Below are 27,291 nucleotides of genomic sequence, written 5' to 3' on the forward strand. Positions count from 1 at the left end.
GAAACCTCTTCCTCTTCCAGTGAGTGACCTCATACAGAAACCTCGTGACGAGCTCCAGTGCACACATCCTGCCTCTTGTGCCTGCTGCGGGACTTCTGCTCCAGTCAGACCTGGTAAGGCTGCTGGAGCCTGAATCATGTCACGCCATCCTGTCATCCTGATGATGCTTGGTGAGTCCTGGGAAAACTGAGGGGTAGGGGAAGGAGTCTATTCCTCTCTCAGGCTTGAGACCAGACAAGGAGATTCTGGAGGCCCTGGGAGGAGAGTCTCTTCCCCTCATTTCCTACTTGCAGACTTACTGTTAGGAGCAGTGATGGGGCCTGAGGCCAAGCTCACCTTCAAAAAGACTTAGGAAGGGAAGATGACTTGGGGACATTTATTTTTCCTGGTGTTGGAGGTTGAGCTCAAGGCCTTGTACATGCTAGGCAAGCACTCTACCTAGTTGTATCTCCTGCATCCCAACCCTATTTTTTACAATCGCAAATGTTATGTGGTATTGATTATTCTGCTCAGAATTTAAAAAAAAAATCATTTGATAGCTCTTTAAGAGTTTCTTACACTGCTCACCCTCAACTCTCCTTAGACTTACTGTTCCTCCCTACCCTCTTAACTTTGTTCCATTTTTGTCAGCACTGTAAGACCAAGTTGTGCTGCCCAAATACTTATAAGTACGTGGTCTAGTACTGGATCACGGTTGACTTACCAGGGACTACACTTATTTTATTTTATTTTTATTTTTATTTTTATTTTTGATGCCTGATCTAACTATGTAGTTCTGGTTGTCCTGTAACTCATTATATAGACCAGGCTGGCCTCAAACACATAGGTCCACCTGCCTCTGTATCCTAAGTGCTGGGATTGGCGTTGTGAGCCATTAAGATGTGACTCTCCCTCTCTCAGCAGTCAGCAACTCCCAACAGCTCTGAGGCTGAGGCAGGGAGCGAGTGCCTAACTTCCCTTGCAGTTCTGGTATTTGGTCAGTCTTCAGAATACACTGCATTCCCGGAAGTCATCGACTGAGTCTGGCTCTAGTGTTCTTTCCATCCACTCTTCCTAAATGATTCTGGAGTCTTGTGAGGAAGACATATATGGATTGTATGTTCCCTTTAAGGCCGGGCATTCTGCAGTCTCTTTTATCTACACCTTGGCCAGTTGTGGGTCTGTGTGTTAATCTCCATAGAAGTTGCTAAGATGATGGTTGGGATGCATTAATCCATGGGCCTGGCGAGATATAAATTGTTATTAGATATACTTAAGATACATTCCTTGAGAATTTAATGGGTGTCTTTTGATTACATTCTCCTCCCTTCTTGCCTGTAACTCCACACCCACTCCCTCCCAATCCCAATATTGTGTCATCTTTTTAAAAATTATCCAATGAATATAATTTGTGCTGTCCATCTATCCAAGGGTGTGGGGCCCTCTGCTGGAGTATGGTCAAACTAGCAGGGACCATAATCCTCTGAGAAAACTGACCCTCCCTTCCTGGAAGCTATCAACTATCAATAGCTCCTCAGCTAGGGGTGGGGGCTTGTGAACCTCTATCCCCCCAAACCCAGCCCCCATTTTACTTTTGGTTTTGAGACATAGTCGCAATAATACGCTAAGACTGACTTTGAACTCATGTTGTAGCCCCAAATAATACTTGAATGTCTCTACCTGTGGCCTTGGGGACAATTTACAGTTCTTACAAAAGAAGACAGAGGATTAGACTCTGACACTGCTGTGGAGGCTGGAGGAGGAATGACTGTGTCTTCATGGGAGGCTGGATGTCCTACCTACATTCGTCCTCCCTAGATTCTCACCTCTAAGCAAACTGTGGGGAATGCATTGCTCATTGCAATTTTTCTTTCAGTGCTGTTCCTGGGATCGAAAATTAGCACACAGAAGGGTAAGTTTTGCCTTTGTCTGCTTCTGTACCCCTGGGCAGCTTTGGAGGGAGTCATGTGCACCTGGGATGTCTGGAGGGAGACCCTTGAATATTCCCTGTAATCATAAACACTCCCAACTATTCATCTATTTTCCTTGTTTCTGCCCGTCTTCCTTTGTTTTCTCGTTTATAATGTTTTAATTGACAAATAACAATGATATATACTTATGGATTGGGGCATGCTGTTTTGATGTGTATTTTACACCATGCTATGATTTAAAAATTTTTTTTATTTAATCTTTTTTTATGATCCAGATTTTATCCCCCTCCCGGTCCACCCTCTGCCTGTTCCATATCCCATACCTCCTCATCCTGCCTCGGTCTCCACAAGGAGGCCTCCACATCCCATCCCACCCCTAGACCTTCCCACTCCCTGGGGTCTCCAATCTCTTGACTTATCTTTCTGACTTTTCTTATCTTCTCTGACTATATCCAGACCCGGCAGTCTTCTGCTGTATATGTGTTGGGGGTCTCATATCAGCAGGTGTATGCTACCTGGTTGGTGGCCCAGTGTCTGAGAGATCTTGGGGGTCCAGGTCAGTTGACAGTGCTAGGCATCCTACAAGGTTGCCCTTCTCCTCAACTTCTTCCATCTTTTCCCTAATTCAACCACAGGGGTCAGGAGCTTCTGTCCATTGGTTGGAAGTAAATATCTGCATCTGACTCTTTCAGCTGCTTGTTGGGTCTTTTGGAGGGCAGTCAGGAAAGGTCCCTCTTTATGAGCACACCATAGCCTCAGTAACAGTGTCAGGCCTTGGAGCCTCCCCTTGAGTTGAATCCCAAAATGGGCCTGTCACTCGACCTCCTTTCTAATTTTGTCCCTGCAGTTCATTCAGACAAGAACAATTATGAAATAGAAGTTTTTTTAATTTAATTTAATTTAATTTAATTATTTTATTGGTTATTTTATTTATTTACACTTCAAATGTGATCCCCCTTCTGAGTTTCCCCTTCACAAACCCCCATCCCTTCTCCCTGCCTCTATGAGGGTGCTCCCCTACCAACCTACCCACTCCTGCCTCAGTGCCCCAGCATTCCCCTGTGATGGGAGCCTCCCCAGGGCCAAGGGACTCCCTTCTTAGTGATGCCCAACAAGGCAATCCTTTGCTACATATCCAGCTGGAGCCATGTGTCCCCCATGTGTACTCTGGTTGGTGGTTTAATCCCTGTGAGCTTTGGGGGGTCTGGTTGTTTCATATTGTTGTTCATCCCATGGGGTTGAAAACCCCTTCAGCTCCTTCAGTCCTTCCCTAACCTCTCCATTGGGATCCCTGTCCTCAGTCTGATGACTAGCTGCATGTATCCACATCTGTTTTGGTCAGGCTCTGGCAGAGCCTCTCAGGGGACAGCTTTACCAGGCTGCTGTCAGCAAATGCTTCTTGGCATCAGTAATAGTGTCTGGGTTTGGTGACTGCAGATTGAGATGGCTCTCTAGGTGGGGCCCTGTCTGGATGGCCTTTCCTTCAGTCTCTGCTCCATTTTTTGTCCTTGTATTTCCTTTTGACAGGAGGAATTCTGGATTAATATTTTTGAGGTGGGTGGGTGACCCCATCCCTCAACTGGGGGCCATGCCTATACACTGGATATGGTTTCTACAGGTTCAATCTCCCCTTTGTTGGGCATTTTGGCTAATGTCCTCCCTGTTGAGTCCTGGGAACCTCTTGGGTCCCTGGCATCTGGGACTTTCCAGTGGCTACCCCCAGTTGCCCCTCCCCCACTGCTACACACCTCCTTTCACATTCCTGACCATTTGTACTTCTCCCCCATCCCCTCCTGTATCTTAATTGGACCCCTTTCCCCTCCCCCTCCTGTCTCCCTCCCAGATCCCTCTCTCCCTCTACCTCCTGAGATTATTTTCTTCCCCGTTCTGAGTAGGACTCCACAGTTTGGTATGGTCTTCTTTCTTATGGGTTTCATATGATCTGTGAGTTGTATCATAGGTATTTTGAGCTTTTTTTTTTTGGCTAATATCCACTTATCAGTGAGTACATATTATGTATGTTCTTTTGTGACTAGGTTACCTCACTTAGGATGATATTTTCAAGTTCCATACATTTGCCTGTGAATTGCATGAAGTCATTGTTTTTAGCAGCTGAGTAGTACTCCATTTGTAAATGTACCACATTTTCTGTATCCATTCCTTTGTTGAGGGACATCTGGGTTCTTTCCAGTCTCTAGCTATTATAAATAAGTCTGCTTTAAACATAGTGGAGCCTGTGTCCTTATTTTATGTAGGAGCATCCTTTGGGTGTATGTTCAGGAGTGATAGAACTATTTCCAATTTCCACTTTTCTGAGGAACCACCAGACTGATTTTCAGAGTGGTTGTACCAGTTTGCAATCCCACCAGCAATGGAGGATTGTTCCTTTCCCACATCCTCTCCAGCATCTGCTGTCACTGAGCTTTTGATCTTAGCTATTCTGACTGGTGGAGGTAGAATCTCAGGGTCATTTTGATTTGCATTTCCCTGATGACTAAGGATGTTAAACATTTCTTTAAGTGCTTCTAAGCCATTTGAGATTCCTTAGTTGAGAATTTTCTGTTTAGCTGTAGCCCATTTTTAACAGGATTATTTGGTTCTCTAGAGTCTAACTTCTTGAGTTCTTTGTATATTTTGGTTGTTAGCCCTCTATTGGATGCAGGGTTGGTAAAGATCTTTATCCAATCTGTGGGCTTCCATTTTGTCCTGTTGACAGTGTCCTTTGCCTTACAGAAGCTCTGTATTTTTATGAGGTCCTGTTTGTCAATTGTTGATCTTAGAACATAAGCCATTGATGTTCTGTTCAGGAAAATTTCCCCTCTGCTACTGTGTTTGAGATTCTTCTCCACTTTCTCTTCTATTAGAGTCATCGTATCTGTTTTTATGTGGAGATCTTTGATCCACTAGGACCTGAGCTTTGCACAAGGAGATAAGAATGGGTCAATTTGCATTCTTCTACATGCTGACCTCCAGTTGAACCGGCATCATTTGTTGAAAATGCAGTTTTTCCACTGCATGGTTTTGGCTACTTTGTCAAAGATCAAGTGACTAAAGGTGTGTGGGTTCATGAGTGTTTGACTGTGGGATAGAACCCCACCCCTCACTTGATGCCCCGTCTTTCTGCTGGAGGTGGGCTCTAAAAGTTCCCTCTCCCCACTGCAGGGCATTTCACCTAAGGTCCCTCTCTTTGAGTCCTGAGATTCTCCCACCTCCAGGTCTCTGGAATATTCTGGAAGGTTCCCCTCCCTCCTACCTTCTGAGGTTGCCTGTGTCCATTCTTTCTGCTGGCCCTCAGGGCTTCAGTCCTCTTCTCCCCACCCAGTGCTTGATCATGTTCCCCTCTTCCCCTTCCTGCCCACTTTCCACCCAGTTCCCTCCCTCCTGTGATTGCTTTCTTCTCCCTCCAAGTGGGATTAAGGCATCCTCACTTGGACTCTATGGCTTGTTAACCTTTTTTGAGTTCTTTGGACTGTACCCTGGGTATTCTGTACTTTTTTTTTATTGGCTAATATCCCCCCTTTTTTGCAGCTTCACATTTTTAATTTTACTATCTGGATTCTTACACCTGCTAATGCTCTTAAGACATTTTTTTTTAAATTTCAGTACAAAATACTTACACTTCACTTGCAAATCCAGTATAACATTTTTTCTATTTCAGTCATCTCTGGTAATTATAAAAATAACAATCAGAAAGAATGCGCAATCATCTCTCTGCAAACCCATACCAAAAAGAAACTGAATACATTGACAACTCTGCAAATGACATATCTTGAAGTGAATAAAATGAACTTTAGAACTTGCTGTTACATTTGTGATCTCTCAGCAACTCCAAATAGTATTCAATTAATAACTATACTCTCCCTTTAATCCAAGCTGGAAATGTCCCCCAAAATCTCAACTGCTACCATTTACCTTTAATAGCATTCAAGCCATTATATATCCACTCTTGAAATCACTGTACTAACTTCCCCAACTTTGTCACTAAGATAGGTATCCCTAGCAGATATAGGACTTACCAGGTTTATCAAATAAAATCCTCACATGATATTTAAACATTCAAAAATCTTAAAGTAGCATTATCTTAGGATAATGAAAAAGGGAAACCAAAAATATATAACGGGGTTCCCACTTAATTGCTTCTGTCTTTTAGGAAATGAGCATGAAAATAAATTGTTATTTTCAACAAACAGAACGTTTACGTTTATCTCTTGACATAAAGTGATCCTGAAAGGAAATTCACAGGTACCCGACAGAATTAACCAACTTCTGCATATTCAGCCTACTCTGAAAGTCTGCAATAAAATAAATGCTGCTGTGTTGTCTGGTCACAGTGACTCAATGAGTAAAACTTGTGCTTCTAAGAGCAGGTGTTCTCTACAACAGGTTGCTGAAAATCTGTAAAGTCATTACTATCAAAACAAGAATTAAGATACTTTAAAGTTTAAGCATGCCGACTGAAGGGGGCATATGCTACATCTCAAAGGGGCCAAAGTCTACATGGACTGATCCTTGCTCTGAAAGCAGGGGTCTGAACATGTGAAGCTTCAAGCAGCACTAGTGCAGAACACGTACATCACCAGCTCAAGTCTATTAAAAACAAACAAACAAACAAACAAACAAACAAACAAACACAAAACACCCCTGTTCCCAAGCTTGCAGATTTGCTGACAACAAGATGAATAAATGCATTGAATAAATGTACTATATAGTAGCTTTTAGATGAGTATATGAAACCAATCATCTAACTAGCAAAAAAGATCTCCAATATTTTTATAATTACAACAGAGGTTTAAAAAAACTGACAACTGACTAGTCTTTAAAACTTTGAATAGAATTCCTTCCCTCTTTAATCAATAAATGTGAATAAAAATACCCTAGAACATCTGGATTTTTAAATCATTCTGTATATCTAACTTTTTAATAAGCAGTGATGTTTCTGTTCAAAGAATCCATCAATTATCCAATTTTCTAATAGAGGAAACGAAAACTGATAACACTATCAACTCAAGACCATATCACAACGTACAGGAAGTTCATAAACAAGATAACTTGTTTTGAACTTTATGGATGGTGTTGCTGTTCCAAATTAAAGTTTGATTTGGAATACTAAAAGTTAGGATAATTTTCCATCTCAGCACACTTACCTTTTCTTTTTATAAAACCAAATAAAGATAGTTGTTTATGGATAAACATTGTGATTTTGGGGATGTCATACACAAATATCAAATGGCTAGCCTCTTATTTTATACAAGGTTAACTATTAGGCATTAACTAACTTACTCTGCCTACCTTGTTCAAGGAAAGATAGAACCCATACCCACAAAACTATTTCACTGAACACAGGCTGTATCTATCAACAATAAGTAGCTTACAAGTTCCAAAAACAGTGTTTAGTTTTACTTTTAAAATGAGGAAGCCATGCACTTTTTTGTCCCATTGATGGTGCCCTTGGCCCTACAGAAGCTTTCAGTTTCCTGAGGTCCCATTTATTGTTGTCTCAGTGCCCGCGCTATTGGTGTTCTGTTCAGGGATTTGTTTCCTGTGCCAGTGCCTTCAAGGCTATTCCCCATTTTCTGTTCTATGGGGTTTAATGAATCTGGTTTTATGTTTAGGTATTTGATTCATTTGGACTTTGTTTTTGTGTAGGGTGATAGATCTGGATCTATCTGCCTCTTCTGCATGCCAGTATCCAGTTAGATCAGCACCAATTGTTAAAGATGCTTTCTTTTTTTCCCATTGTATATTTCTAGCTCTTTTATAAAAAAAAAAATCAGATGTGCATAGGTGAATGGATTTTCTTCTGTTTCTTTGATTTGATTCCACTCAAATTTGATTCCACATGTTAAAAATAACATGTCTGTTTTTATGCCAATACCATGCAGTTTTTATTACTACAGCTCTGTAGTTCAGCTTGAGATCAAAGATAATGATACCTCTAGAAGTTTTTTCTTGCACAGAAGTGGTTTAGTTATTTTTGCTTTTTTGTTTCTCCAATAAAGGGTTCAGTATTGTTCTTTTAAAGTCTGTAAAGAATTGTTTTGGAATTTTGATGGGATTTGTGTTGAACTTGTAGAGTGCTTTTGGTAAGAAGACTATTTTTATTATGTTAATCCTACCGATCCCTGAGCATGGGAGATCTTTCCATCTTCTGATATCTTCTTTAATTTCTTTCTTCAAAGCCTTGACATTCTTGTTATACAAGTCTGCTACTTGCCTGGTTAGAGATAGTGCAAGATATATTATTCGTGGCTGTTTTGAAACTTATTGTTTCCATGGTTTCTTTCTCAGCCCATTTAATATTTGTATATACAAGTGTTACTATTTTTTTCTTTTGAGTGAGTCTTGTATCTAGCCATTTTGCTGAAGGTGTTTATCAGCTGTAGGAGTGCTCTGGTAGAGTTTTGGGGATTGCTTATGTATACCATCATATCATCTGGAAATAGAGACACTTTAGCTTCTTCTTTTTTTTTTAAAGTTCTATCCCTTTTATCTCCTTTAGCTGTCTTATTGCTCTAGCTAAAGCTTCGCATCCCATTTTGTGTAGATATGGAGAGGACAGCCTTGTCTTGTTCCTGACTTTAGTGAAATTGCTTTGGGTTTCTCTCCACTTAATTTGATGTTGGCTATATATAGGCTTGCGGCAAATTGCCTTCATTATGTTTAGGTATGTATGTCCCTTGTTTTTTTTTTTTTTTAAACATTTCTTATTCTTTTTTTCAAAGATTTATTTATTATATATAAGTACATTGTAGTTGTCTTCAGACTCCCCAGAAGAGGGCATCAGATCTCATTACAGATGGTTGTGAGCCACCATGTGGTTGCTGGGAGTTGAACTCAGGACCTTTGGAAGAGCAATCAGTGCTCTTAACCACTGAGCCATCTCTCCAGCCCAGGTATGTCCCTTGTATTCTTGATCTATCCAAGACTTTAAGCATGAAGGGGTGTTGGAATTTTTCAAAGGCTTTTCGGGTCATGTGACTTTTCCTTTTTTCCCCAGTTTGCCTACATGGTGGATTACACTGACAGATTTATATATTTTGATCCACTCCTGGGATGACGCCTACCTGGTCATGATCAACAATAATTTTCTCCCATTAATCAGTCAACTTATTTATTCACTTTAAATCCTTCTTGCACTCCTCCTCCCGGTGCTCCTATCACATGACCTCTTCACTTACCTCCCTCCCACTTCACCTCTGTGAAGACAGAGGTCCCTTTTGGGGAACCAACCCACCATAGCTCATTAAGTCACTGCAAGACTAGTTATCTCCTCTCCCAGAGGCCAGGCAAGACAGCTCAGCTAGGGGAGTGGGTTCTGTTGGGGTCTGAGAGTCCTCCACAAACCACATGAACTCCACAGATATTAGTCAGACAGGGATGTTTCATTGAAAGCCCAGCATAATACTGATTGATCAGGACTATAGCTCAGAATTCAGGGCTGAGCCATGGCAACAAACATCTTTTTCAGTCAGATTATATAAAAAACAAAATCACAAAAACCACAATGAGCTCATAGGCAGATGCAGGAAGTGCTGCCTGCTGATCATCTCTGACTCAAGTCATTTTAGATATAACAGTTCATACTGACCTTCAATTTGATGAATCCTACATAAAGTTTTGTGGAATTTCTTAAGATTGATAAACCTCGGGGCATACAGAAATAGGAGGGGATGTCATCCGCAGGGTCCTGCTCTGAGTCAACTTATTTTTCTCTATAAATGAATGGTAGGTGTGTTACAGCAACAACATGAAATAGCTACCAGGTATGGTACAAAATGGCTACAGCTGCTGGGCAGTGGTGGCGCATGCCTGTAATCCCAGCACACTGGGAGGCAGAGGCAGGCAGATTTCTGAATTCGAGGCCAGCCTGGTCTACAGAGTGAGTTCCAGGACAGTCAGGGCTACACAGAGAAACCCTGTCTTGGAAAAAAAAAACAAACAAACCCAAAATCCAAAAACAAACAAACAAACAAAAAAAATCAAAATGGCTACAGCTGTGCTGGGAGGTCAGACCACAACAGGATGCATAGGCAGGCAACAGAGTCAGACCAAGTCCCCTCTCCAGATCTTAGGGGATTTGCATGAAGACCATTCTGCACATCTGCTACATATATGTGGGGGTCCCAGCTCCATCCCTTGTATGCTCTTAGGTTTCTGGAACAACCTAGAGATGTTCCCCTCAATTTTCATTTACTCTTCTGGCTTCCACGCCCTGGCTCTCCCTACATCTGACTACCCCCCTTCTCTTCCCAGACAGTTCCGTCCCTTCATCTACCCCAGTGAGCTTTTTGATGTGTTTTTTGATATGGTTTGCAATTTTTTTATTGAGTGCTTTTGCCTCAATGTTTACGAAGAAAATTTGTTCTCTAAATCTCTTTGTTGAATATTTGTGTGGTTTGGGTATCAACGTGAAATTAGCTTCATAAAATGAATTTGGCAGTGTTCCTTTAGTTTACATTTTGTAGACTAATTTGAGTCGTACTGCTATTGGGTCTTCTTTGAAAGTCTGGTAAAATTCTGTGCTAAATTCGTTTGGCCCTGGGCTTTATTTATTTATTTTCCAATTGGGAGATTTTAATGACTTTCTATTTCCTTCGGGGTTATATATCAATTTAAATTGTTTATCTGATCTTAATTTAATTTTTGTAAATGGTATGTATCAAGGAAATTTCCCATTTCTTTTAGATTTTCCAATTTTGTGGATTATAGGGTTCTGAAATATGACCTAATGATTATTTGGATTTGTGTGAGGCTGTCAGATCTTGGAGTTACAGACAGCTGTGAGCTGCCATCCAAGTACCAGGAATTGAACCTGTGTCCTCTGGAATGATCCTAACTCTGAGCCATTTTCCAGTCCCACTCTCCGACTTTTTTATGAAGGCACTTTTTTTTTTTTTTGCTATGAAGTTTCCTGTTAGTACTATGTTCATTATATCCTATACATCTGGGTATGTTGTGCATTCATTTTCACTGGATTCTAGGAAGATTTTAATTATATCTTTTTTTCTGTCTTGACAGCAAAGTCATTCAGTAAGGAACTGTCTAGTTTCCCTGAGTTTGTAGGCTTTCTGAAGTTTCTGTTTTTGTTGAAATCCAGTTTTAACCCATGGTGGTCTGATAGGATACCAGGGGTTATCTTAGTGTTTTGTATATGTTGAGACTTGTTTTATAAGCAAGAATTGTCATCATTTTTTTTTGATAATGCTCCATGAGGTGCTGAGAAGAAGGTCTATTCTTTTGTGTTTAGGTGAACTGTTCTGTAGATACCTGTTAGGTCCTTTTGAGTCATAAAGTCTGTTAGCTCCATTATTTCTTTCTCTAGTTTCTGTCTCAATGAGCTGTCCATTGGTGAAAGTGAGATACTGAAGTTTTCCACTATTAATGTGTGAGGTTTGCTGTGTGATTTAAGTTTAGTAATGTTTCTTTGACAGATGTAGACTTCCTGAGTATGAAGTGTCCTTCTGTGGGAAAACTCTGCTAATCAAGGTTGAAGTCAACCATGAATGGATACCCTCTGGGAAACTCCCTTCAAGTCAGGCTTCTCCTTCTTTGTCCTTGTCTGGGGGATTCTAAGCCCCTACATCTGCTTCTGAGAAATATCACATAGCCTTAGTTAGATGACAGGATCAATTTCCTTTCCCCTCATAGGAATCTATTCAGCTAGCATCTCAGATTACCGAAATGCTTCCCCATGTTGATGAGGCATTTTGGTACCTTCAGCCCTCAGACAATGACCTTTTCCCATCCTGGCTCAGTCCCCTAAAACTTTATAAGCCCCGAATCACTCTACATAAAGTTGATTTGCCTTCTGATAGCTGGTCCCAGTGTGGTCATTCACTGTACTTACATGGGGCTTCTGAAACCTGCCCCTCCCCATTGTCTCTGCTGCCACTGCCCTTGTAGACCATATTGGTCAACAATCCATGAGATCAAGGAGACCCGCACCCTTCCTCATCTCTTGATTAATGCTGGTAGGAAGTCTATTTTGTTAGACAATAGAATAGCTACAATTCTCATTGCTTCTTGTTCTATTTGTGTGGAAAATCATTTTCCAGCTCTTTACTCTGAAGTAATGTCTATCTTTGACATTGACACATATTTCTCGTATGCAGCAGAAGGATGGATCTTGTTTACACACTCGTTGTGTTATCCTATACCTTTTTATTGGGGGGAATTGAGTCCACTGATATTGAGAGATGTTAATGACCAATGATGGTTAATTCCTATTATTTTGGTGCTGTTATTTGCATGCGTGCATGTGTATGTGTGTTTGAGTATGTGTTCCCTGTTTGGGTTTTGTTCATGTGATATAATATTTTCTCTGTTTTCACGGGTCTAGTTAACCTTCTTGGGTTAGAGTTTTCCTTCTAGTACTCTCTGTTGGGCTGGAGTTGTTTAAATTTGACTTTGTCATGTAATATCTTGATTTTTCCATCTTTGGTGATTGAAAGTATTGGTGGATATAGTAGTTTGGTCTGGCATTCATGATCTCTTAGAGACAGTCAAGCCCCTTCTTTCCTTTTAGTCTTCATTGAAAAGTCTGGTGTAATTCCAATAGGCCTGCCTTTATGTGTTACTAGGCCTTTTCCCTTGAAGATTTTAATATTATTCTTTATTCTGTATGTTTAGTGTTTTGATTATTATTGTTTTGTCCAGAAGCCTTTATTTATATTTTATCCCAGAGGCTTCACATGTTTATCTCAACAGAGTCTGTTCTGGTCCTGTGAACCTTAATGTACCTTAATTTTTCAAAATTATTTTTAATTAAAATATAATTGTATAATTTTCCCCATCTCTATAAACCTAACCCCTTCTATGTACCTCCTTTTTATGATCCCTCTCAAATTCATGGCTTTTTTCTTTATTATTATTGCACACACACACACACACTCACAAACATACAACATGCTGTTTAATGCTTAGTGTTGCTTATCTGTATATGCTTTTAGAGATTACTAAATGAAACTGGATAACTAATTAAGGGGCTCATCTCTGGGGAAAAACTAATTTTCCTTTCTCAGCAGTCTTTAAATACTTGTAACTCTTTATCTACGAATGGCATCCCATGAGATCCCTCAGTCAAGCTGGGATGTCAACTGACGTTGCTTTTGTTCAGAGCATGTTTAAGTAGCCATGTTTTTGATGTATCATGTGTGTAGCTTCCCTGTTACATCAATGTTTGATTCTCCTTGTCCCTGTTTGCTATGTGCAAGGAATTTACTCTTGTCTCTTGGATCTCAGTGGAAGTATCTCTCCTCTGTCATCCCAGGAAGCGCATCTCTGATCTTACCTGTCTCTTGAGAGTCATATGCTCTTCTCCTCACATTAGTTGCAGTCTTGCTGCCATTATATTGGACAATTCTTTTCTCAGCATCAGTTTTCCCTCCCATAATTTCCCTTCAAATGGAAAAAATTGTGTTCTTGTATAAGCCAAACCATGGGATCGTAGAGATCATTTCTAGAAGATGTTAAAAATGGTAAAAGAACAATTCAAGGGAGAAGAGGAGACTAGAGAATGTTGGTCTCAGGGCAGATCATCTCATTTACTCATAAATAAGGACGGGAGGCTTGTTGTGCATTACGAGTAGCAACTATACATTTGTAAGCTTGGACAGTGATAAAGGCAGGGGTGGTCAGTGATCCATGTCATCTTCACAAAAAGGTAAATTAATATGTTTTAATTTGTCTCTTTTTATTGAAAGGGGAAGTAAAAACACCTTATGATAAATTAAAGGTTTACATGGAAAATATTTCAGTTAAAATAGAAGAGATACATAGAAAAACACGTTAAAATTGACAATTTTCATGGAAAATTAAAGAGTAAAGTGGTAGACATGTAAAACATTGCTAAATTAAATATGAAAGAGAAACATTTTATGATAGAATTGAAGATTTACATGGAAAATATTTCTGATAAAATTGTAGAAAAATTTTAGGTGTTAAAAATTTTAGACATGTTAGAATTGAAGATTATCATGGAAAATTTTATATAGATGTAATAAAGGTAGGCATAAAAGTATTTCTAAGTTGACCGAAAGTGGAATTATAAACATTTTCTGGTAAACTTGAAGATTACATGGAAAATATTTCTGATAAAATTGAAGAAATATATAGAAAAACATGTTAAAATTAAAGATTATTATGGAAATTATACAGATAGAGCGATAGGCATAAAGATAATTCTAAGTTGATTGAAGGTGGAATTATAAACATTTCAGATAAAATTGAAGATATACATAGAAAATATTTCTGGTAAAATTCAAGAAATATATAGAAAAACACATTAAAATTAACTATTTCATGGAAAATTTTACATGTAAATGGTAGAGATAAAAACTAAATTAATTGAAGGTGGAATTAGAAACATTTGTGATAAAAAGATTTACATTGAAAACATTTCTGATAATAAATTTGTCTCTTGATGTAAGTATATATATGTATGTGTTGATGGGGGTGCTCCTATATCTAGATAGCTTGAAGCAGGTAGGCTTTTAAGCTCCAATAACAGAGTGAAAAGAAGGTGGAGATAAAGGTAGAGAATGCAGGGGTCCCTGGAGTAAGCAGAGGGCAGTGGGCTCCGCAGCAGACATGTCTAGACTTGTTCTGAGATTGCTTGGATTGATCTTTACCAGACCCAACATGTGGTCAATAAGGTCCTTATTGCCATGTGATGGGTTTTAATGCACATGGAAAGTAGAGATGTTACAATTATGGAGTTGGCTCATGTCTACAGAACTCTAAATTTTGTAAGAAAATGGAGCAGTGCCCCTAAATTGGCTTTCTGTCTGGCACTGTTCCCACGGTGTATACTGAGACTCCTGCTCTGCTCTTTTCCAGGTTCTCAGCCTGATCCCACCATCTACGCTGAGCCAGGTCCTGTGATCACCCAAGGGAGTTTTGTAACTGTTGTGTGCTCAAAGTCTGGTGACTATAACAAAGTCCGCTTGGAGAAGGACGGCAACATCTTTAAGGATAAAACTAGTCCTAATGTGACAGAGGATAGATTCCTCATTGGGCCAGTGAATGAAACCATGACTGGACATTATTCGTGTATCTATACAAATGGGAACAGCTGGTCCAGTCGCAGTGAGAAGCTGGAGCTAAAGGTGATCAAGGAACCTGTCACCCAGGCTCCTGTCACCCAGGCTCCTGTCACCCAGGTTCCTGTCACCCAGGTTCCTGTCACCCAGGTTCCTGTCACCCAGGTTCCTGCCCCAGGCCCAACAGTGACCTCAGGTTTGTTCTTAGAACCCTGGATTCTAGCCATAGCTGTTACTCCCTGGCTCCATCTCTGTTTTATCTTAATCCCAAAGCTCCTTTCCCCCAGCCCTCATCAATGCACCCCTTACCATAAATGACTTGGATACAGATACAGCCTGAGGCAGAGCACAGAGCTGTCACTTCTTACTGGGCTGCGACTGAGCCTCAGCAGTGTTAGGGGGCAGTGCGCTCTCAAGGTGATTTATGTCTTTGCAGTGGGCACAGTAAATTATCCTGTCCTTCTACCAAGTCAGAGCCTGTCGTGGCTGCAGGAAGTAATCTCCTCTAATGAGGTACCATCTTACTAGACAGGTGATGTGGTTCAAAGATGGCTGGTGGGCAGACCTGGACCATGGTTCTGGGGTGCTTTCATATGAAATGATTTCTCTGTGGTCAGGCTCCAGAATGTCCTGGAGTCAGGTCCAGGAAGAAGATTTAAAAGTCTACTTCCCATGTTCTTCCAGGTCTTCCCGGGAGTTGCTTAGTACTGATTCTATGAGGCCAAGCAGAGCAGATGAGGAAAGAACAGAAGGAAAGGGTCACCCCACCCCCACTCTCCCAGCAGGAGGGATTAAGGAGGAACTCTGTCAGGTTTCCTATTTTCCATTCCCTGTCCTACCAGGTGTTTCTCATAGTCTGTGACTGAGTGACTGGCAATTCACTCCCTTTGAATCAATACTTAGGATGGAGAAGAGGTCTACATAGCTGCTCTCATAAGCTCTCAATCCTTCACCCTGCCTCTTCCCTGGTGTAGTCCTGTATTAGAGCTTATATGCATACTAGAAGAGGGCACCAGATCTAATTACATATGGTTACAAGCCACCATGTGGTTGCTGGGAATTGAACTCAGGGCTTCTGGAAAAGCAGTCAGTGCTCTCAACCTCTGAGCCAGCTCTCCAGCCATCTACTATTTTAAATATGAAGAAAATTAACTTTTGGTCAAAGACACCAAGTTTTGAAGACCCTGGGAAGAAGCAGCAGTCTCCACAGCGACAAGCCAGACCACATGCACAGCTCTATGCTACCCCCTTGTGGTACGTGTCTCACTGTACACATTGTGTGAGCAAGATCATTAGGGCCCAACTTGAGCCAGTTCTGTCTTTATGACAAATAAGGGGACTTTCTCAGTGTCCATACCAGACAAAATGGGAAGAGTCTGTGAGAGGAAAGTGTCACAGGAAGGGTGTGACCTGTGATTGACAGTCAATCTGGGATGCCGTGTAATGCTGAACAAGCTTTTCTTATGTCTCCTGTCTCAGGCGGTTGGGCTACACCACTCCCTGGTGCTGCTGCACTTTGGCCACAGCCCTCTAAGGAGGAGATGTGGTCCTGAGTCTTCTGTGCTCATTCTGTTCTAGGCTGTGTTAGTGTAAAGCTAAGCTCCTAGCTCAGGCAGGTCGATGGTGGGAAGAAACACAGGGTGTGGGAAGATAGAGGGGGAAAGATAAAGACCCTATTACGTGCCATTGTGGTGGGACATGCCATGATGTGTTTCCCAGCTGAACAGACCTGGGTCAACATCCTTTGAATTTATTGATAAATATCCTCTTGTTTGAAATGGATTGTTCTGAAAGTGAGTTAAAGTAGAAACTTTTGGAGAGGGAAGAGAAATGCTCCTGCCCTTCTGAGCAAATCAAAGAAACACATTAAAAATTCAGATCTAAAACTAAATTTATATTGAATTATATAAATGTATATGAAATATATAAAATATATTGTATTATTGGTGTAACAGTATAATTTAATTTTTAAATTACATGTTGTACTTTATTTTTTCAATTGGTTATTTTATTTACATTTCAAATGTTGTCCCCCTTCCCAGTCTCCCCTCTGCAACCCCCCTCACACTCCCCCTCCCCTTTGCCTCTAAGAGGATGCTCACCCACCCACCCACCCACTCTTGCCTCACCCCTCTATAATCCCCCTACACTGGGGCATCAAGCCTCCACAGGGCTAAGGGCCACCTCTCACTGATGCCAGATAAGCCAATCCTCTGCTACATATGTAGCTGGAGTCATGGACCGATCTATGTGTGCTCTCTGGTTGGTGGTTTAGTCCCTGGTATCTCTGGGTCTCTGATTCGTTGATATTGTTGTTCTTCCTATGGGGTTACAATCCCCTTCATCTCCTTTATTCCTTCTCCTAACTCTTCCATAGTCTTCCCCGGCCTCAGTCTGATGATTGCTCTGAGCATCTGCATGTGTCTTAGTCAGCTGCTGGCAAAGCCTCTCAGAGGACAGCCATAGTAAGGCTCCTGTCTGGGGAGCTCTTCTTGGCTTCAGCTGTAGTTTCTGGGCTTGGTGTCTGCAGGTGGGATGGATTCAAAGGTGGAGCAGTCTCTGGATGACCTTTCCTTCAGTCTCTACTCCTTATTTTGTCTCTGCATTTCCTTTACACAGAAACAATTCTGGGTTAAAAATGTTGAACTGGGTAGGTGGCCCTATTCCTCACCTGGGGGCTATGCCTATCTACTGGGGTAGTCTCTTCAGATTCTATCTCCCGCTGTTGGGTGTTTCAGCTAATGTCTTCCTGTTGGGTGTTTCAGCTAATGTCTTCCTGTTGGGTGTTTCAGCTAATGTCTTCCTGTTGGGTGTTTCGGCTAATGTCTTCCTGTTGGGTGTTTCAGCTAATGTCTTCCTGTTGGGTGTTTCAGCTAATGTATTCCTGTTGGGTGTTTCGGCTAATGTATTCCTGTTGGGTGTTTCAGCTAATGTATTCCTGTTGGGTGTTTTGGCTAATGTCTTCCTGTTGGGTGTTTCGGCTAATGTTTTCCTGTTGGGTTTTTCAGCTAATGTCTTCCTGTTGGGTGTTTCAGCTAATGTCTTCCTGTTGGGTGTTTCAGCTAATGTCTTCCTGTTGGGTGTTTCAGCTAATGTCTTCCTGTTGGGTGTTTCAGCTAATGTCTTCCTATTGGCTCCTTTCGCTCCCCTGGCATTTTTAATGGTCCACCCTCCAGCTTCCCTGCTCTGCACTGCTGCATATTTCTCTTCATTCACCTGACCCTCTGGACTCCTCTCCTGTCTCTTCCTATACCTGATCCTGCCACCATTTCCCTCCCCCTCTTCTCTCCCTCTCAGGTCCCACCCTCTCTCTACTTCACGTGATTATTTTGTTCCCGCTTCTAAGTATGATTGAAGCATCCACACTTTGGTCTTTCTTCTTGTAAAGGTTGATAAGATCTGTGAGTTGTATTGTGGGTATTCTGAGATTTGGGGATAATATCCACTTAGCAGTGAGTACACACCATGTGTGTCCATTTGAGTCTGGGTTACCTCACTCAGGATGATATAGTTCCATCCATTTGCCTGCAAAATTCATGAAGTCATTGTTTTTTAATAGCCGAGTAGTATTCCATTCTGTATACGTATCACATTTTTCTGTATCCATTCTTCCATTGAGGGACATCTCAGTTGTTTCCAGCTTCTGGCCATTATAAAAAAGGCTGCTGTGAACATAGTGGAGCATGTGTTCTTGTTATATGTTGGAGCATCTTTTGGGTATATGCCCAGTAGTGGTATATCTGTGTCTAGTAACTGACAGATTGATTTCCAAAGTGCTTGTACCAGTCTACAATTCCACCAGCAATCCTGCCATCTTTCTCCACATCTTAGACAGCATCTGCTGTCACCTGAGTTTTGATCTTGGCCATTCTGACTGGAGTGAGGTGGAATTTCAGGGTTATTTCTATTTGTGTTTCCCTGATGACTAAGGATGGTGAACATTTATTTAGGTGCTTCTTGGCCACTCTAGTTTCCTCAGTTGAGAATTCTCTGTTTAGCTCTGTTCCCCATTTTAATAGGGTTATTTGGGTCTCTGGAATCTAACTTCTTGATTCCTTTGTATATATTGGGTGTTTTGGGTTAGGAGCTTTTTCACTTTGTATTTTCTTTGACTGCTTTTCCAATTTTTTATAGCATCTTTTACAACTGAGATTCTCTCTTCTACTTCTTATATGCTCTGGGTGATGCTTGTGTCTGTGACTCCTGATCACTTTCAGAGATTTTCTATCTCCAGAGTTGTCTCTGTTTGTGATTTTTTTATTGTTTATATTTCTATTTTTAGATCCTGAATGGTTTTGTTGAGTTCCTTCATCCTTTTTATGTTTTCCCCGTATTTCTTTAAGGAATTTATGTGATTCCTCTTTAGGAGCTTCCAACTGTTTACATGTGCTCTCCTGTATTTCTTTAGCAGACTTATTTATGTCCTCCTTAAGGCCTTCTATCATCTTCATGAGATGGGATTTTAGATCTGAATCTTGGTTTTCTGGTGTGTTAGGGTATCCAGGACTTGCTATGGTAGGAAAGCTGGCTTCTGATCGTACCAAATGGCATTGATTTCTGTTGCTTATGTTCTTGCACTTGCCTCTCACCATCTGGTTAGCTCTGCTGTTAACTGGCTTTGCTGTCTCTGAGTGGAGCCTATCTCTCCTGTGAGCCTGGTTATGTTGGGTTTCCTTGGGTCAGGCTGTCTCTGGGTGTGGAAGAGTGTCTGGAGCACCTCATCTGTGAGCCTGGCTGTGACATTTTCCCTTGGGAGTCAAGCTGACTCTGGATGTGGTCAGGATTGGGGGTGGTGGAGCACAAGATCTGCTCCTGGGCACAGTTGAGGTCCAGAAGGAAGATGTGTCTTCAGCAGGGCGGGAGATCTTGGGGCCCAGTTAAGCCAGGTATTGGGGTAGTGGGAGAACTCAACTCTGAGCCTGGTGCTGTCAGGACTCTTGGGGGCCAAGCTGCCTCTGGATATGGGTGGTTTATGAAGGTGACTGGAGTACATGATGTGGTCCCCGACACAGTTACAGACTAGAAAGAAGCAAAATGTATTTTTATATATTAATATAATCCATGCTATTCCATTTTGAATATGCTATTTAATATTTGCACTATATAACTTACATACTACTTTTATTATAACCCACATATAGGTAAACACCAATTATTATGGTGGCTTTGTATAATTTATATTCTTGAAAGATAACATTCAGTATTAAAAGACATAAGTTATTTATATGTTAATTTGTGTGATAGAAGTTAACTGTAATGTGCTAATTTCTTTCTGGCCCCAAGCTCCCGGAATAACAACTGAGACACAGATATATATTTACAACTACTTAGGTCACAGAGCTAGGCTCATTCCATCACTAGCTAATGATTTAGAACAACCCATTTGTACTAATCTAAAGTCTGCCCCATGGCTGGGTCCCATGCATCTGTCCTCCTCACATCTTCCCTGATGACTCTGAGCCTGTCTCTGTCTCAGAATTCTTTCTGCCTCATGGGTGCTCCACCTTGTATCCTACCTTTTCCTATATGCCATAGTTTTAAAAAAGATTTAATTAAAAATTTATTTATTTATTATATGCATATGAGTACACTGTAGCTGTCTTCAGACACACCAGTAGAGGGCACTGGATCCATTACAGATGGTTGTGAGCTGCTGTGTGGTTTCTTGGAATTGAACTCAGGACCTCTGGAAAAGCAGTCAGTGCTCTTACCTGCTGAGACAACTCTTCAGTCTGGCCATAGGGTTTTTAATTGATGGGTGATGCACCCAAACAATACCCAAGATATTCTCTCTAAGGTTGTCATATAATTTTATTTTATATTTCTTTATTATGTTTTTATTTACCTAGATATGTGTATTATGTACATAGGTGTGTTTGTGTGTCCACTATGTTGACATGCATGTGGGTGCAGGTGAATATATATGCATATATGTCTATGTAAGTCCATACTGATGCTAAAGGTATTATTTAAGTGTGCTCCATCTTACACATTGAACTATAATCTCTGACTGACCCCAGAATTTACTGTTTTAGCCAGTCTGGTGAGCCAGTTTGTTCAGGAGATTTTCGGTCTTTCTCTCCTTGCACTGAGCTTATAGGTAGGCAGTCACGTCTAGTTAATTTTTTCTGTGGGCTCTTGGAATCCAAACTCTGGTTTTCACTTTCGCATACCAAATGTTTTCCACATTGAGCTATGGTCTACGGAGTGAGTTCCAGGACAGCCAGGGTTACACAGAGAAACTCTGTCTCGAAAAGAGAGAGAGAGAGAGAAAGACAGACAGACAGACAGACAGTCTTTTGCACACCAGGCATATGGTAGGTATATAGAGAAAGCACATTTTAGACTGTAGTCCTGCAGAAATGTTACACCAAAAGCTGCAGGCAACCAAGACTCCATGGCAGGTACAATGCCAATAGGGCTTAGAAAGTTTTTACATCAGTTATAATCTTACCACAGGTCCACGGTTAATTGTAATATCATTGCACTTCATGGGTGACTCCACTTGCATATATAATATATAATTATAAATATATCATGTGCCTATGATATGTCTAAGTTGTGATATGGTATGTGGAAAGGACAGAATAGCACGTACGGTCTTGAGTTGGACATGGGCAAGGGGTCAAGGGAACAGCCTCTACACAGACATTGTCTGACGTTCATTAAATGACATTGAAGATTCTGCCTCAAGAACAAGGAAGGGCAGTGGGCACCACCCATGAAGAGGGAGCAGGTGGACGCCATCTTGTGTGGTCACCTCTATAGTGTAACAGTGAGTGCAGAAGGGTGTATTTAAGGAAGAGGATGAGATGGGCACTAGATGCTGTCTTCAGGGCATCAGGCAACAGGACAACATTGGGACTGAGTCTGTTTCTGTCAGGGGATGCCCCGAGGAACACACAAGATGTTGACGTCAGTGGGAGGAAGCCCAAGGTGGTTTTGCTGAGGGAGTCCTGTTTCTTCTCTTATTAGTTGTCAATCTCCACAAAGCCCTACAGAGTGTAGTGGGCAGTGCTGTTCTACTTGATGTCAATCATGAAGTTAGTGCTCTTAGCTGTGGGACCCCGAATGAATGTCATTAGCACATCTGATTTTTCAGTCCTTAAAAGGTTCCTTTTAAGGCTCGTGTGCCCCAGAACACAAAGCAGGTCAACACGTATGACAGGTAACACAAGGATACTGATTACCTGTTTCAAGACCACTGTACACATACAATTTTACACAGTCACATGCTCATGAATACCACCCAGCATATGCATGTTATTCAGTAGGTACTCGATAAATGTATGCTGATGATAACCTGGTTCCCATCTTTCCTAGATACATCTTGGCTGAAGACGTACAGCATCTATATTTGTACTGTGGTCTCTGTGATTTTCCTCCTTTGTCTTTCCCTCTTTCTGTTCTGCTTCCTTAGCCACCGTCAGAAAAAGCAGGGTAGGTATCTGTGGTGAGAGCTGGCTTTCAGGGGCTGTTGGGCATCCTGGGAACAAGAAATCCCTCCTAAATGTGGACTATTGACTATTCTCAGGACTCCCAGACAACAAAAGACAGCAGCAGAGGCCAGAGGAGAGGTGAGACCCATCCCTGGAATGACTCCCGTAGAACTGCCCAGGCCTTTGCCTCCAACCAGTCTCTAATCATCTATTCTTTCTGCTCAGGCTCAAGCTAGCTACTACTGGCCTGGAAATGACTCCAGGTAAGGGATCTGAGAGCAATGAAGAGGTTACCCTGTATGTTGGGAACCAATTTGGATGAAAACCATCTAGACACATTCTAGAGGCTGGTGGTATGATATAAAGTGGTAATCATTGTCTTCTAGTGTCTGCCAAAGAACATTTAACCTGTTGTGTCTTTCCTATAAACATAGTTGCAGATAACAGGCTTCCTGAGGACAGACAGACAGAAACCCGGGTAGGTATTTGTATTCAGCATCTACTGCTAACTAACAAAGCTGTTCCCAAATTTAGCAGCTTAGTATCAGGTCTTCAGTTTCTTGGTTTAGGGATCTAGGGGCAGAAGAATTAAAAAAAAAAACTGTTGACTGGGATCTGAGCTTTCAATACTCCATGACTGAGGGCCTGGCCTTTAACGCTGAGCCATCTCTCCAGGGTCATAAGCATAAAACATTAGAGAGTTCAGCTGTTAGCACCCATGGCTGTCTCTCCAGCCTTTGGATCAGCTCTCAAATATCTAGAGGACAGTTATTTAAAGAACATATCTTTTTAACTTGCATTAAATTTGCATAAACAATTGTAAAAATTAAGAATCAGCAGTATTAAAAAAGGAATAATTTTAAGCAATTGTAAGCCATGATATATATATATATATAAATGAAAGCTTGATTTTATTTAACTGTTATCACCCCAGGCCTAGTGGATAGAGGATCCTTGTCCTGAGTGTCACATTCTAATGACTACAGGCAGCAGGGTTCTTCATAGCATCTGACTTTCCCAGAGAGCATTCAAAACAAGAGAAGGCAGAAGCTACTTCTGCCACATTTCTGGGCCATGTAATCCAATCCCAAAACCACTGGGAGAGACAGCACAGCATAACACAGCTATGACTCATAGAGCAGGTTAGCACCTCACTCTATAGCTCCTCCTCTTTCCTCAGCTACCTTAACACTCCTGGGCCCCTCTCTTCCAGATGCCAGTTGCAAGAGACCTTCAGGAGGTGACATATGCCCAGCTGGACCATCACTCCCTCACACAGAGGGCAGTTGGAGCTGGGACCACGCAGAGCACAGATATCATGGCTGAGTCCATCACATATGCAGACATCGGCAGACGCTGAGCCTGGCACACCTGGAGACACACAGGGTCACTATTGGAAAAGCCTGAAGGAACCACTAAGGCCTTCTCTTAGGATCAGCCTGGTGTGGAAAGCTAGGTCTGTGTTCCCCATCCAGGAGTTGAAATGTATATTTGGTAGTGTGAGCACTTGGAAAGACTATGCTGCAGTAACTTCCAGAGCCCTAGTTTAACTGCCCTGAATGTTTGCAGAGACACAGTTAAACTTCTTTTAGCTGTTTCTTCAGACCCATCCACATCCCATATTATTTAATGAGCAGCACTGTAATCATCCAGCTGCCTTTACATCCCTAGTTGTGCAATGAGCCCAGTGAACCCTAAAGGCTTCCTTGGCTCTCCCTGCTGACTCTGACTGGGATGTACTGATGCAGCTGAAAGCTGAGTCCCTTCCCTGTGACAGGTCTTATGGAGTGCATCATGGGTACGTTTGAAGATGGAGCATCTACAGCCCATGTGGATCTTCAACATACAGACAATAAGGACTCAAACTCTGTTTTCATTGCTGTTTATCAGAGATGAGTGGAGAAATGAGGGCTACAAAAGGGTCCATAGGATTCCCTTTTCTATTAAATGCATGTTTAATTGACCAATACTGTGCATACTCAAGTGTGAACTATCAGGACTCCGTGTGACATTGTGTGTGTAGCTATCACTACAAACACTCAACACAACTGCCATGACCTGAACATACTCACTGGTGATTGAACTTTGGGTCAGTGTTTCTTGATGGTAGGTGTTGACCAGGAATGGAAGAAAAAGGATCAGTGAAAGGGAAAGGTAGGCTGAGGGTGGGTAGAGGGAGGTGTTCTACACAAGGATACACTGGGAGATTCACAGATACAAATATGCACACGCACATGCATACACAAGTATATTCGTGCACATGGAGCAGGAAAACACTGAATCACTTTGTGATTACACTTGTCAGTATCTATGCTCCACACCCCTTACCCAGGGTCAGATTCAGTGACCTTTCTTCTTTTGTAGTGTGCAGTGTAACTTACAGTACTTTGAACACTTAACAGTATGGGTGAAGGATATAGGTCATCACTGGATCAACTTTTCCGTGTTCAATGAATTTTGAAGGTGAGGTGTTCTGAACTAATACACTGTAGGCAATTTGTAGAAAGCAACCAATTGCTTTGGAAATAGACTTGGTTGTTTGGGGGTTTCCATGGGGCTCTTTTGGCCAACATACCAAATAGATGTAATCCATTTCCAGAATGGGAGGCTACGTTTTTTGTCTCATAATGCTTTGTCACAACTTCTCTCTCTCTCTCTCTCTCTCTCTCCACTTTTGAGTTCTTTGAGTATACATTATGGTGTCTAGCTTTATGTTTTTTTAATTAAAATTTTTTATTTACATTCCAAATGTTGCCTCCCTTGCTGGTTCCCCTTCCCAGAGTTCTTCACATCATCCCCCATCTGCTTTGCCTCTGAGAGGTTGCTCCCCCCACTCCATAAGTCACCCACCCCCACCTCATCCCCCAGCATCCCTCTTCCCTGAGGCATCAAGCTCTATAGGATTAGGTGCACCCTCCCCCACTGTGACCAGACAGGGCAGTCCTCTGCTACTTATGTGCCAGGGGTCACAGATCTGCCATGTATGCTCTTTGCTTGGTGGTTTTGTCTCTGGGAGCTCCCAGGGGTCTGGGTTAGTTGATACTTTTGGCCTTTCTATGGGGTTGCCATCCCCTTCAGATCCTTCAGTCCTTCCCTAACTCTTCCATAGGAGTCCCTGTCCTCAGTCCAATGGTATCTGCATGTTTCAGTCAGCTGCTGGTAGAGCCTCTCAGAGGAAAGTCATGCTAGGCTGCTGCCAAGCACAACATAATATCAGTAATCGTGTCAGTGTTTGGTGCCTGCCCATGGGATGGATCCCAAGTAGGACTGGTCACTGAATGGCCTTTCCTTCACATTCTGTTCCATTTTTGTCTCTGCATTTCTTTTAGCCAGGAACAATTCTGGGTCAAATATTTTGAGATGGATGGGTGGCGCCATCCTTCCACTGGGGCCCTGTATATCTACTGGAGGTGGTCTCTTCGGGTTCTATTGTGCTACAGTTGTGCATTTTGGCTAAAGTCATCCCATTGATTCCTGGGACCCTCTCACATCCCAGGTCTCTGAGACTTTCTAGAGGTTTCCTCCACAAACCACCCCCTGTAGCTGCATATTTCCATTCATTCTTCTGGCCCTCTGGCTTCTCTTCTGACCCCCATACATGATCTGGTCCCCTTTTCTCACCCAGCACAAGAACATAAGCAACAGAAAACAATGTTATTTGACACCATCAGAATCCATTTCTCCTACCACAGCAAGTCCAGTATCACCATAACATAGCCAAAGAGCAAGATTTTGACATGAAATCCCATCTCATGAAGATGATAGAGGGAATATATATATATCACTTAAAGCAATACAGGAAAACTCAGGCAAATAAGTAGAGGCCCTTAAAGAGGAAACAAATAAATCCCTTAAAGAAATACAAGAAAACTCAATCAAACAGGTAAAGAAATTAAACAAGATATTCTAAGAAAAAAATGGAAATAGAAACAATAAATAAATCACAAATGGAGAAAACCCTGGAGGTAGAAAACCTAGGAAAGAAACCAGGAGCTACAGATGCAAGCATCACTAATAGAATATGACAATATTTTTTATTTCTGCAGGCACCTAGCATGCACATAAAGCACATATATATACATGCTGGCAAAACACTCACACAAAAAATAAAATGAATAAATCTAATGAAAAATTAAAAATAAATATCACTATAAACTGTGCTTCATAAATGAATACACACACACACACACACACACACACACACACACACACACACGGCCTAATTTTGTAGAGGTTGCATGCTCCAGGGAGGGCAGATGCATTGTAGATAGGAGGGGAGAGCACTCTCTCAGACAGAGGCAAAGGGGAGGAGGAGGGGTGAAGACCTCTGGGAAGGGAGACTAGGAGGGCCAAACTTTGGAATGTAAATTAGTAAAATAATTAATTAAAAATAAAAAATACAAAAAAATCAATGAAAGTAAAAAATCATTAAGAAAAGAACAGAAGAGAAACTTGTATACTAGTAATATATGTGAAGAAAACATTTTTATTTTTATTTATATTAGATATATTCATTATTTACATTTCAAATGATGTCCCTTTCCTGATTCCCTCTAAAAAACTTAACCCATCCCCCATTCCCCCTCCTCCTGCTCACCAATCCACCCACTTCTGCTTCCCTGTCCTGGCATTCCCCTATACTGGGGGATCTAGCCTTCTCAGGACCAAGGGCCTCTCCTCTTATTGATGTCCAACAAGGCCATCCTCTGCTGCCTGTGCATCTGTAGCCATGGGTCCCTCCGTGTGTACTCTTTGGTTGGTGGTTTAGTCCCAGGGAGCTCTGGGGGTACTGGTTGGTTGATATTGCTGTTCCTCCTGTGGTGCTGCAAACCCCTTCAGCTCCTTGGGTCCTTTCTCTAGCTCCTCTGTTGGGGACCCTGTGCTCAGTTCAATGGCTGGCTG

At 41.7% G+C, this 27,291-nt stretch overlaps 1 protein-coding gene across 3 annotated transcripts; it reads left to right on the top strand.

Moving 5' to 3' along the window:
- Lair1 (leukocyte associated immunoglobulin like receptor 1) lies at positions 1-24,356 on the top strand. 3 transcript variants are annotated; one of them, XM_052170269.1, is made up of 8 exons: positions 10-170; positions 1,856-1,891; positions 14,748-15,146; positions 22,274-22,390; positions 22,485-22,527; positions 22,615-22,652; positions 22,824-22,867; positions 23,603-24,356. In XM_052170269.1, exons 1-8 carry the CDS (start codon positions 137-139, stop codon positions 23,747-23,749), a joined length of 858 nt encoding a protein of 285 aa, XP_052026229.1. In that variant the 5' UTR covers positions 10-136; the 3' UTR covers positions 23,750-24,356. The 3 variants fall into 3 exon arrangements, with proteins under 3 accessions (XP_052026237.1, XP_052026232.1, XP_052026229.1); XM_052170277.1 differs by lacking the exon at positions 22,274-22,390 and having other exon boundaries at positions 1-170; XM_052170272.1 differs by lacking the exon at positions 22,824-22,867 and having other exon boundaries at positions 6-170.
- Positions 24,357-27,291: the final 2,935 nt, after the last annotated feature.

Source organism: Apodemus sylvaticus, chromosome 1, assembly GCF_947179515.1.
Source record: "Apodemus sylvaticus chromosome 1, mApoSyl1.1, whole genome shotgun sequence".
Lineage (NCBI taxonomy): Eukaryota > Metazoa > Chordata > Mammalia > Rodentia > Muridae > Apodemus > Apodemus sylvaticus.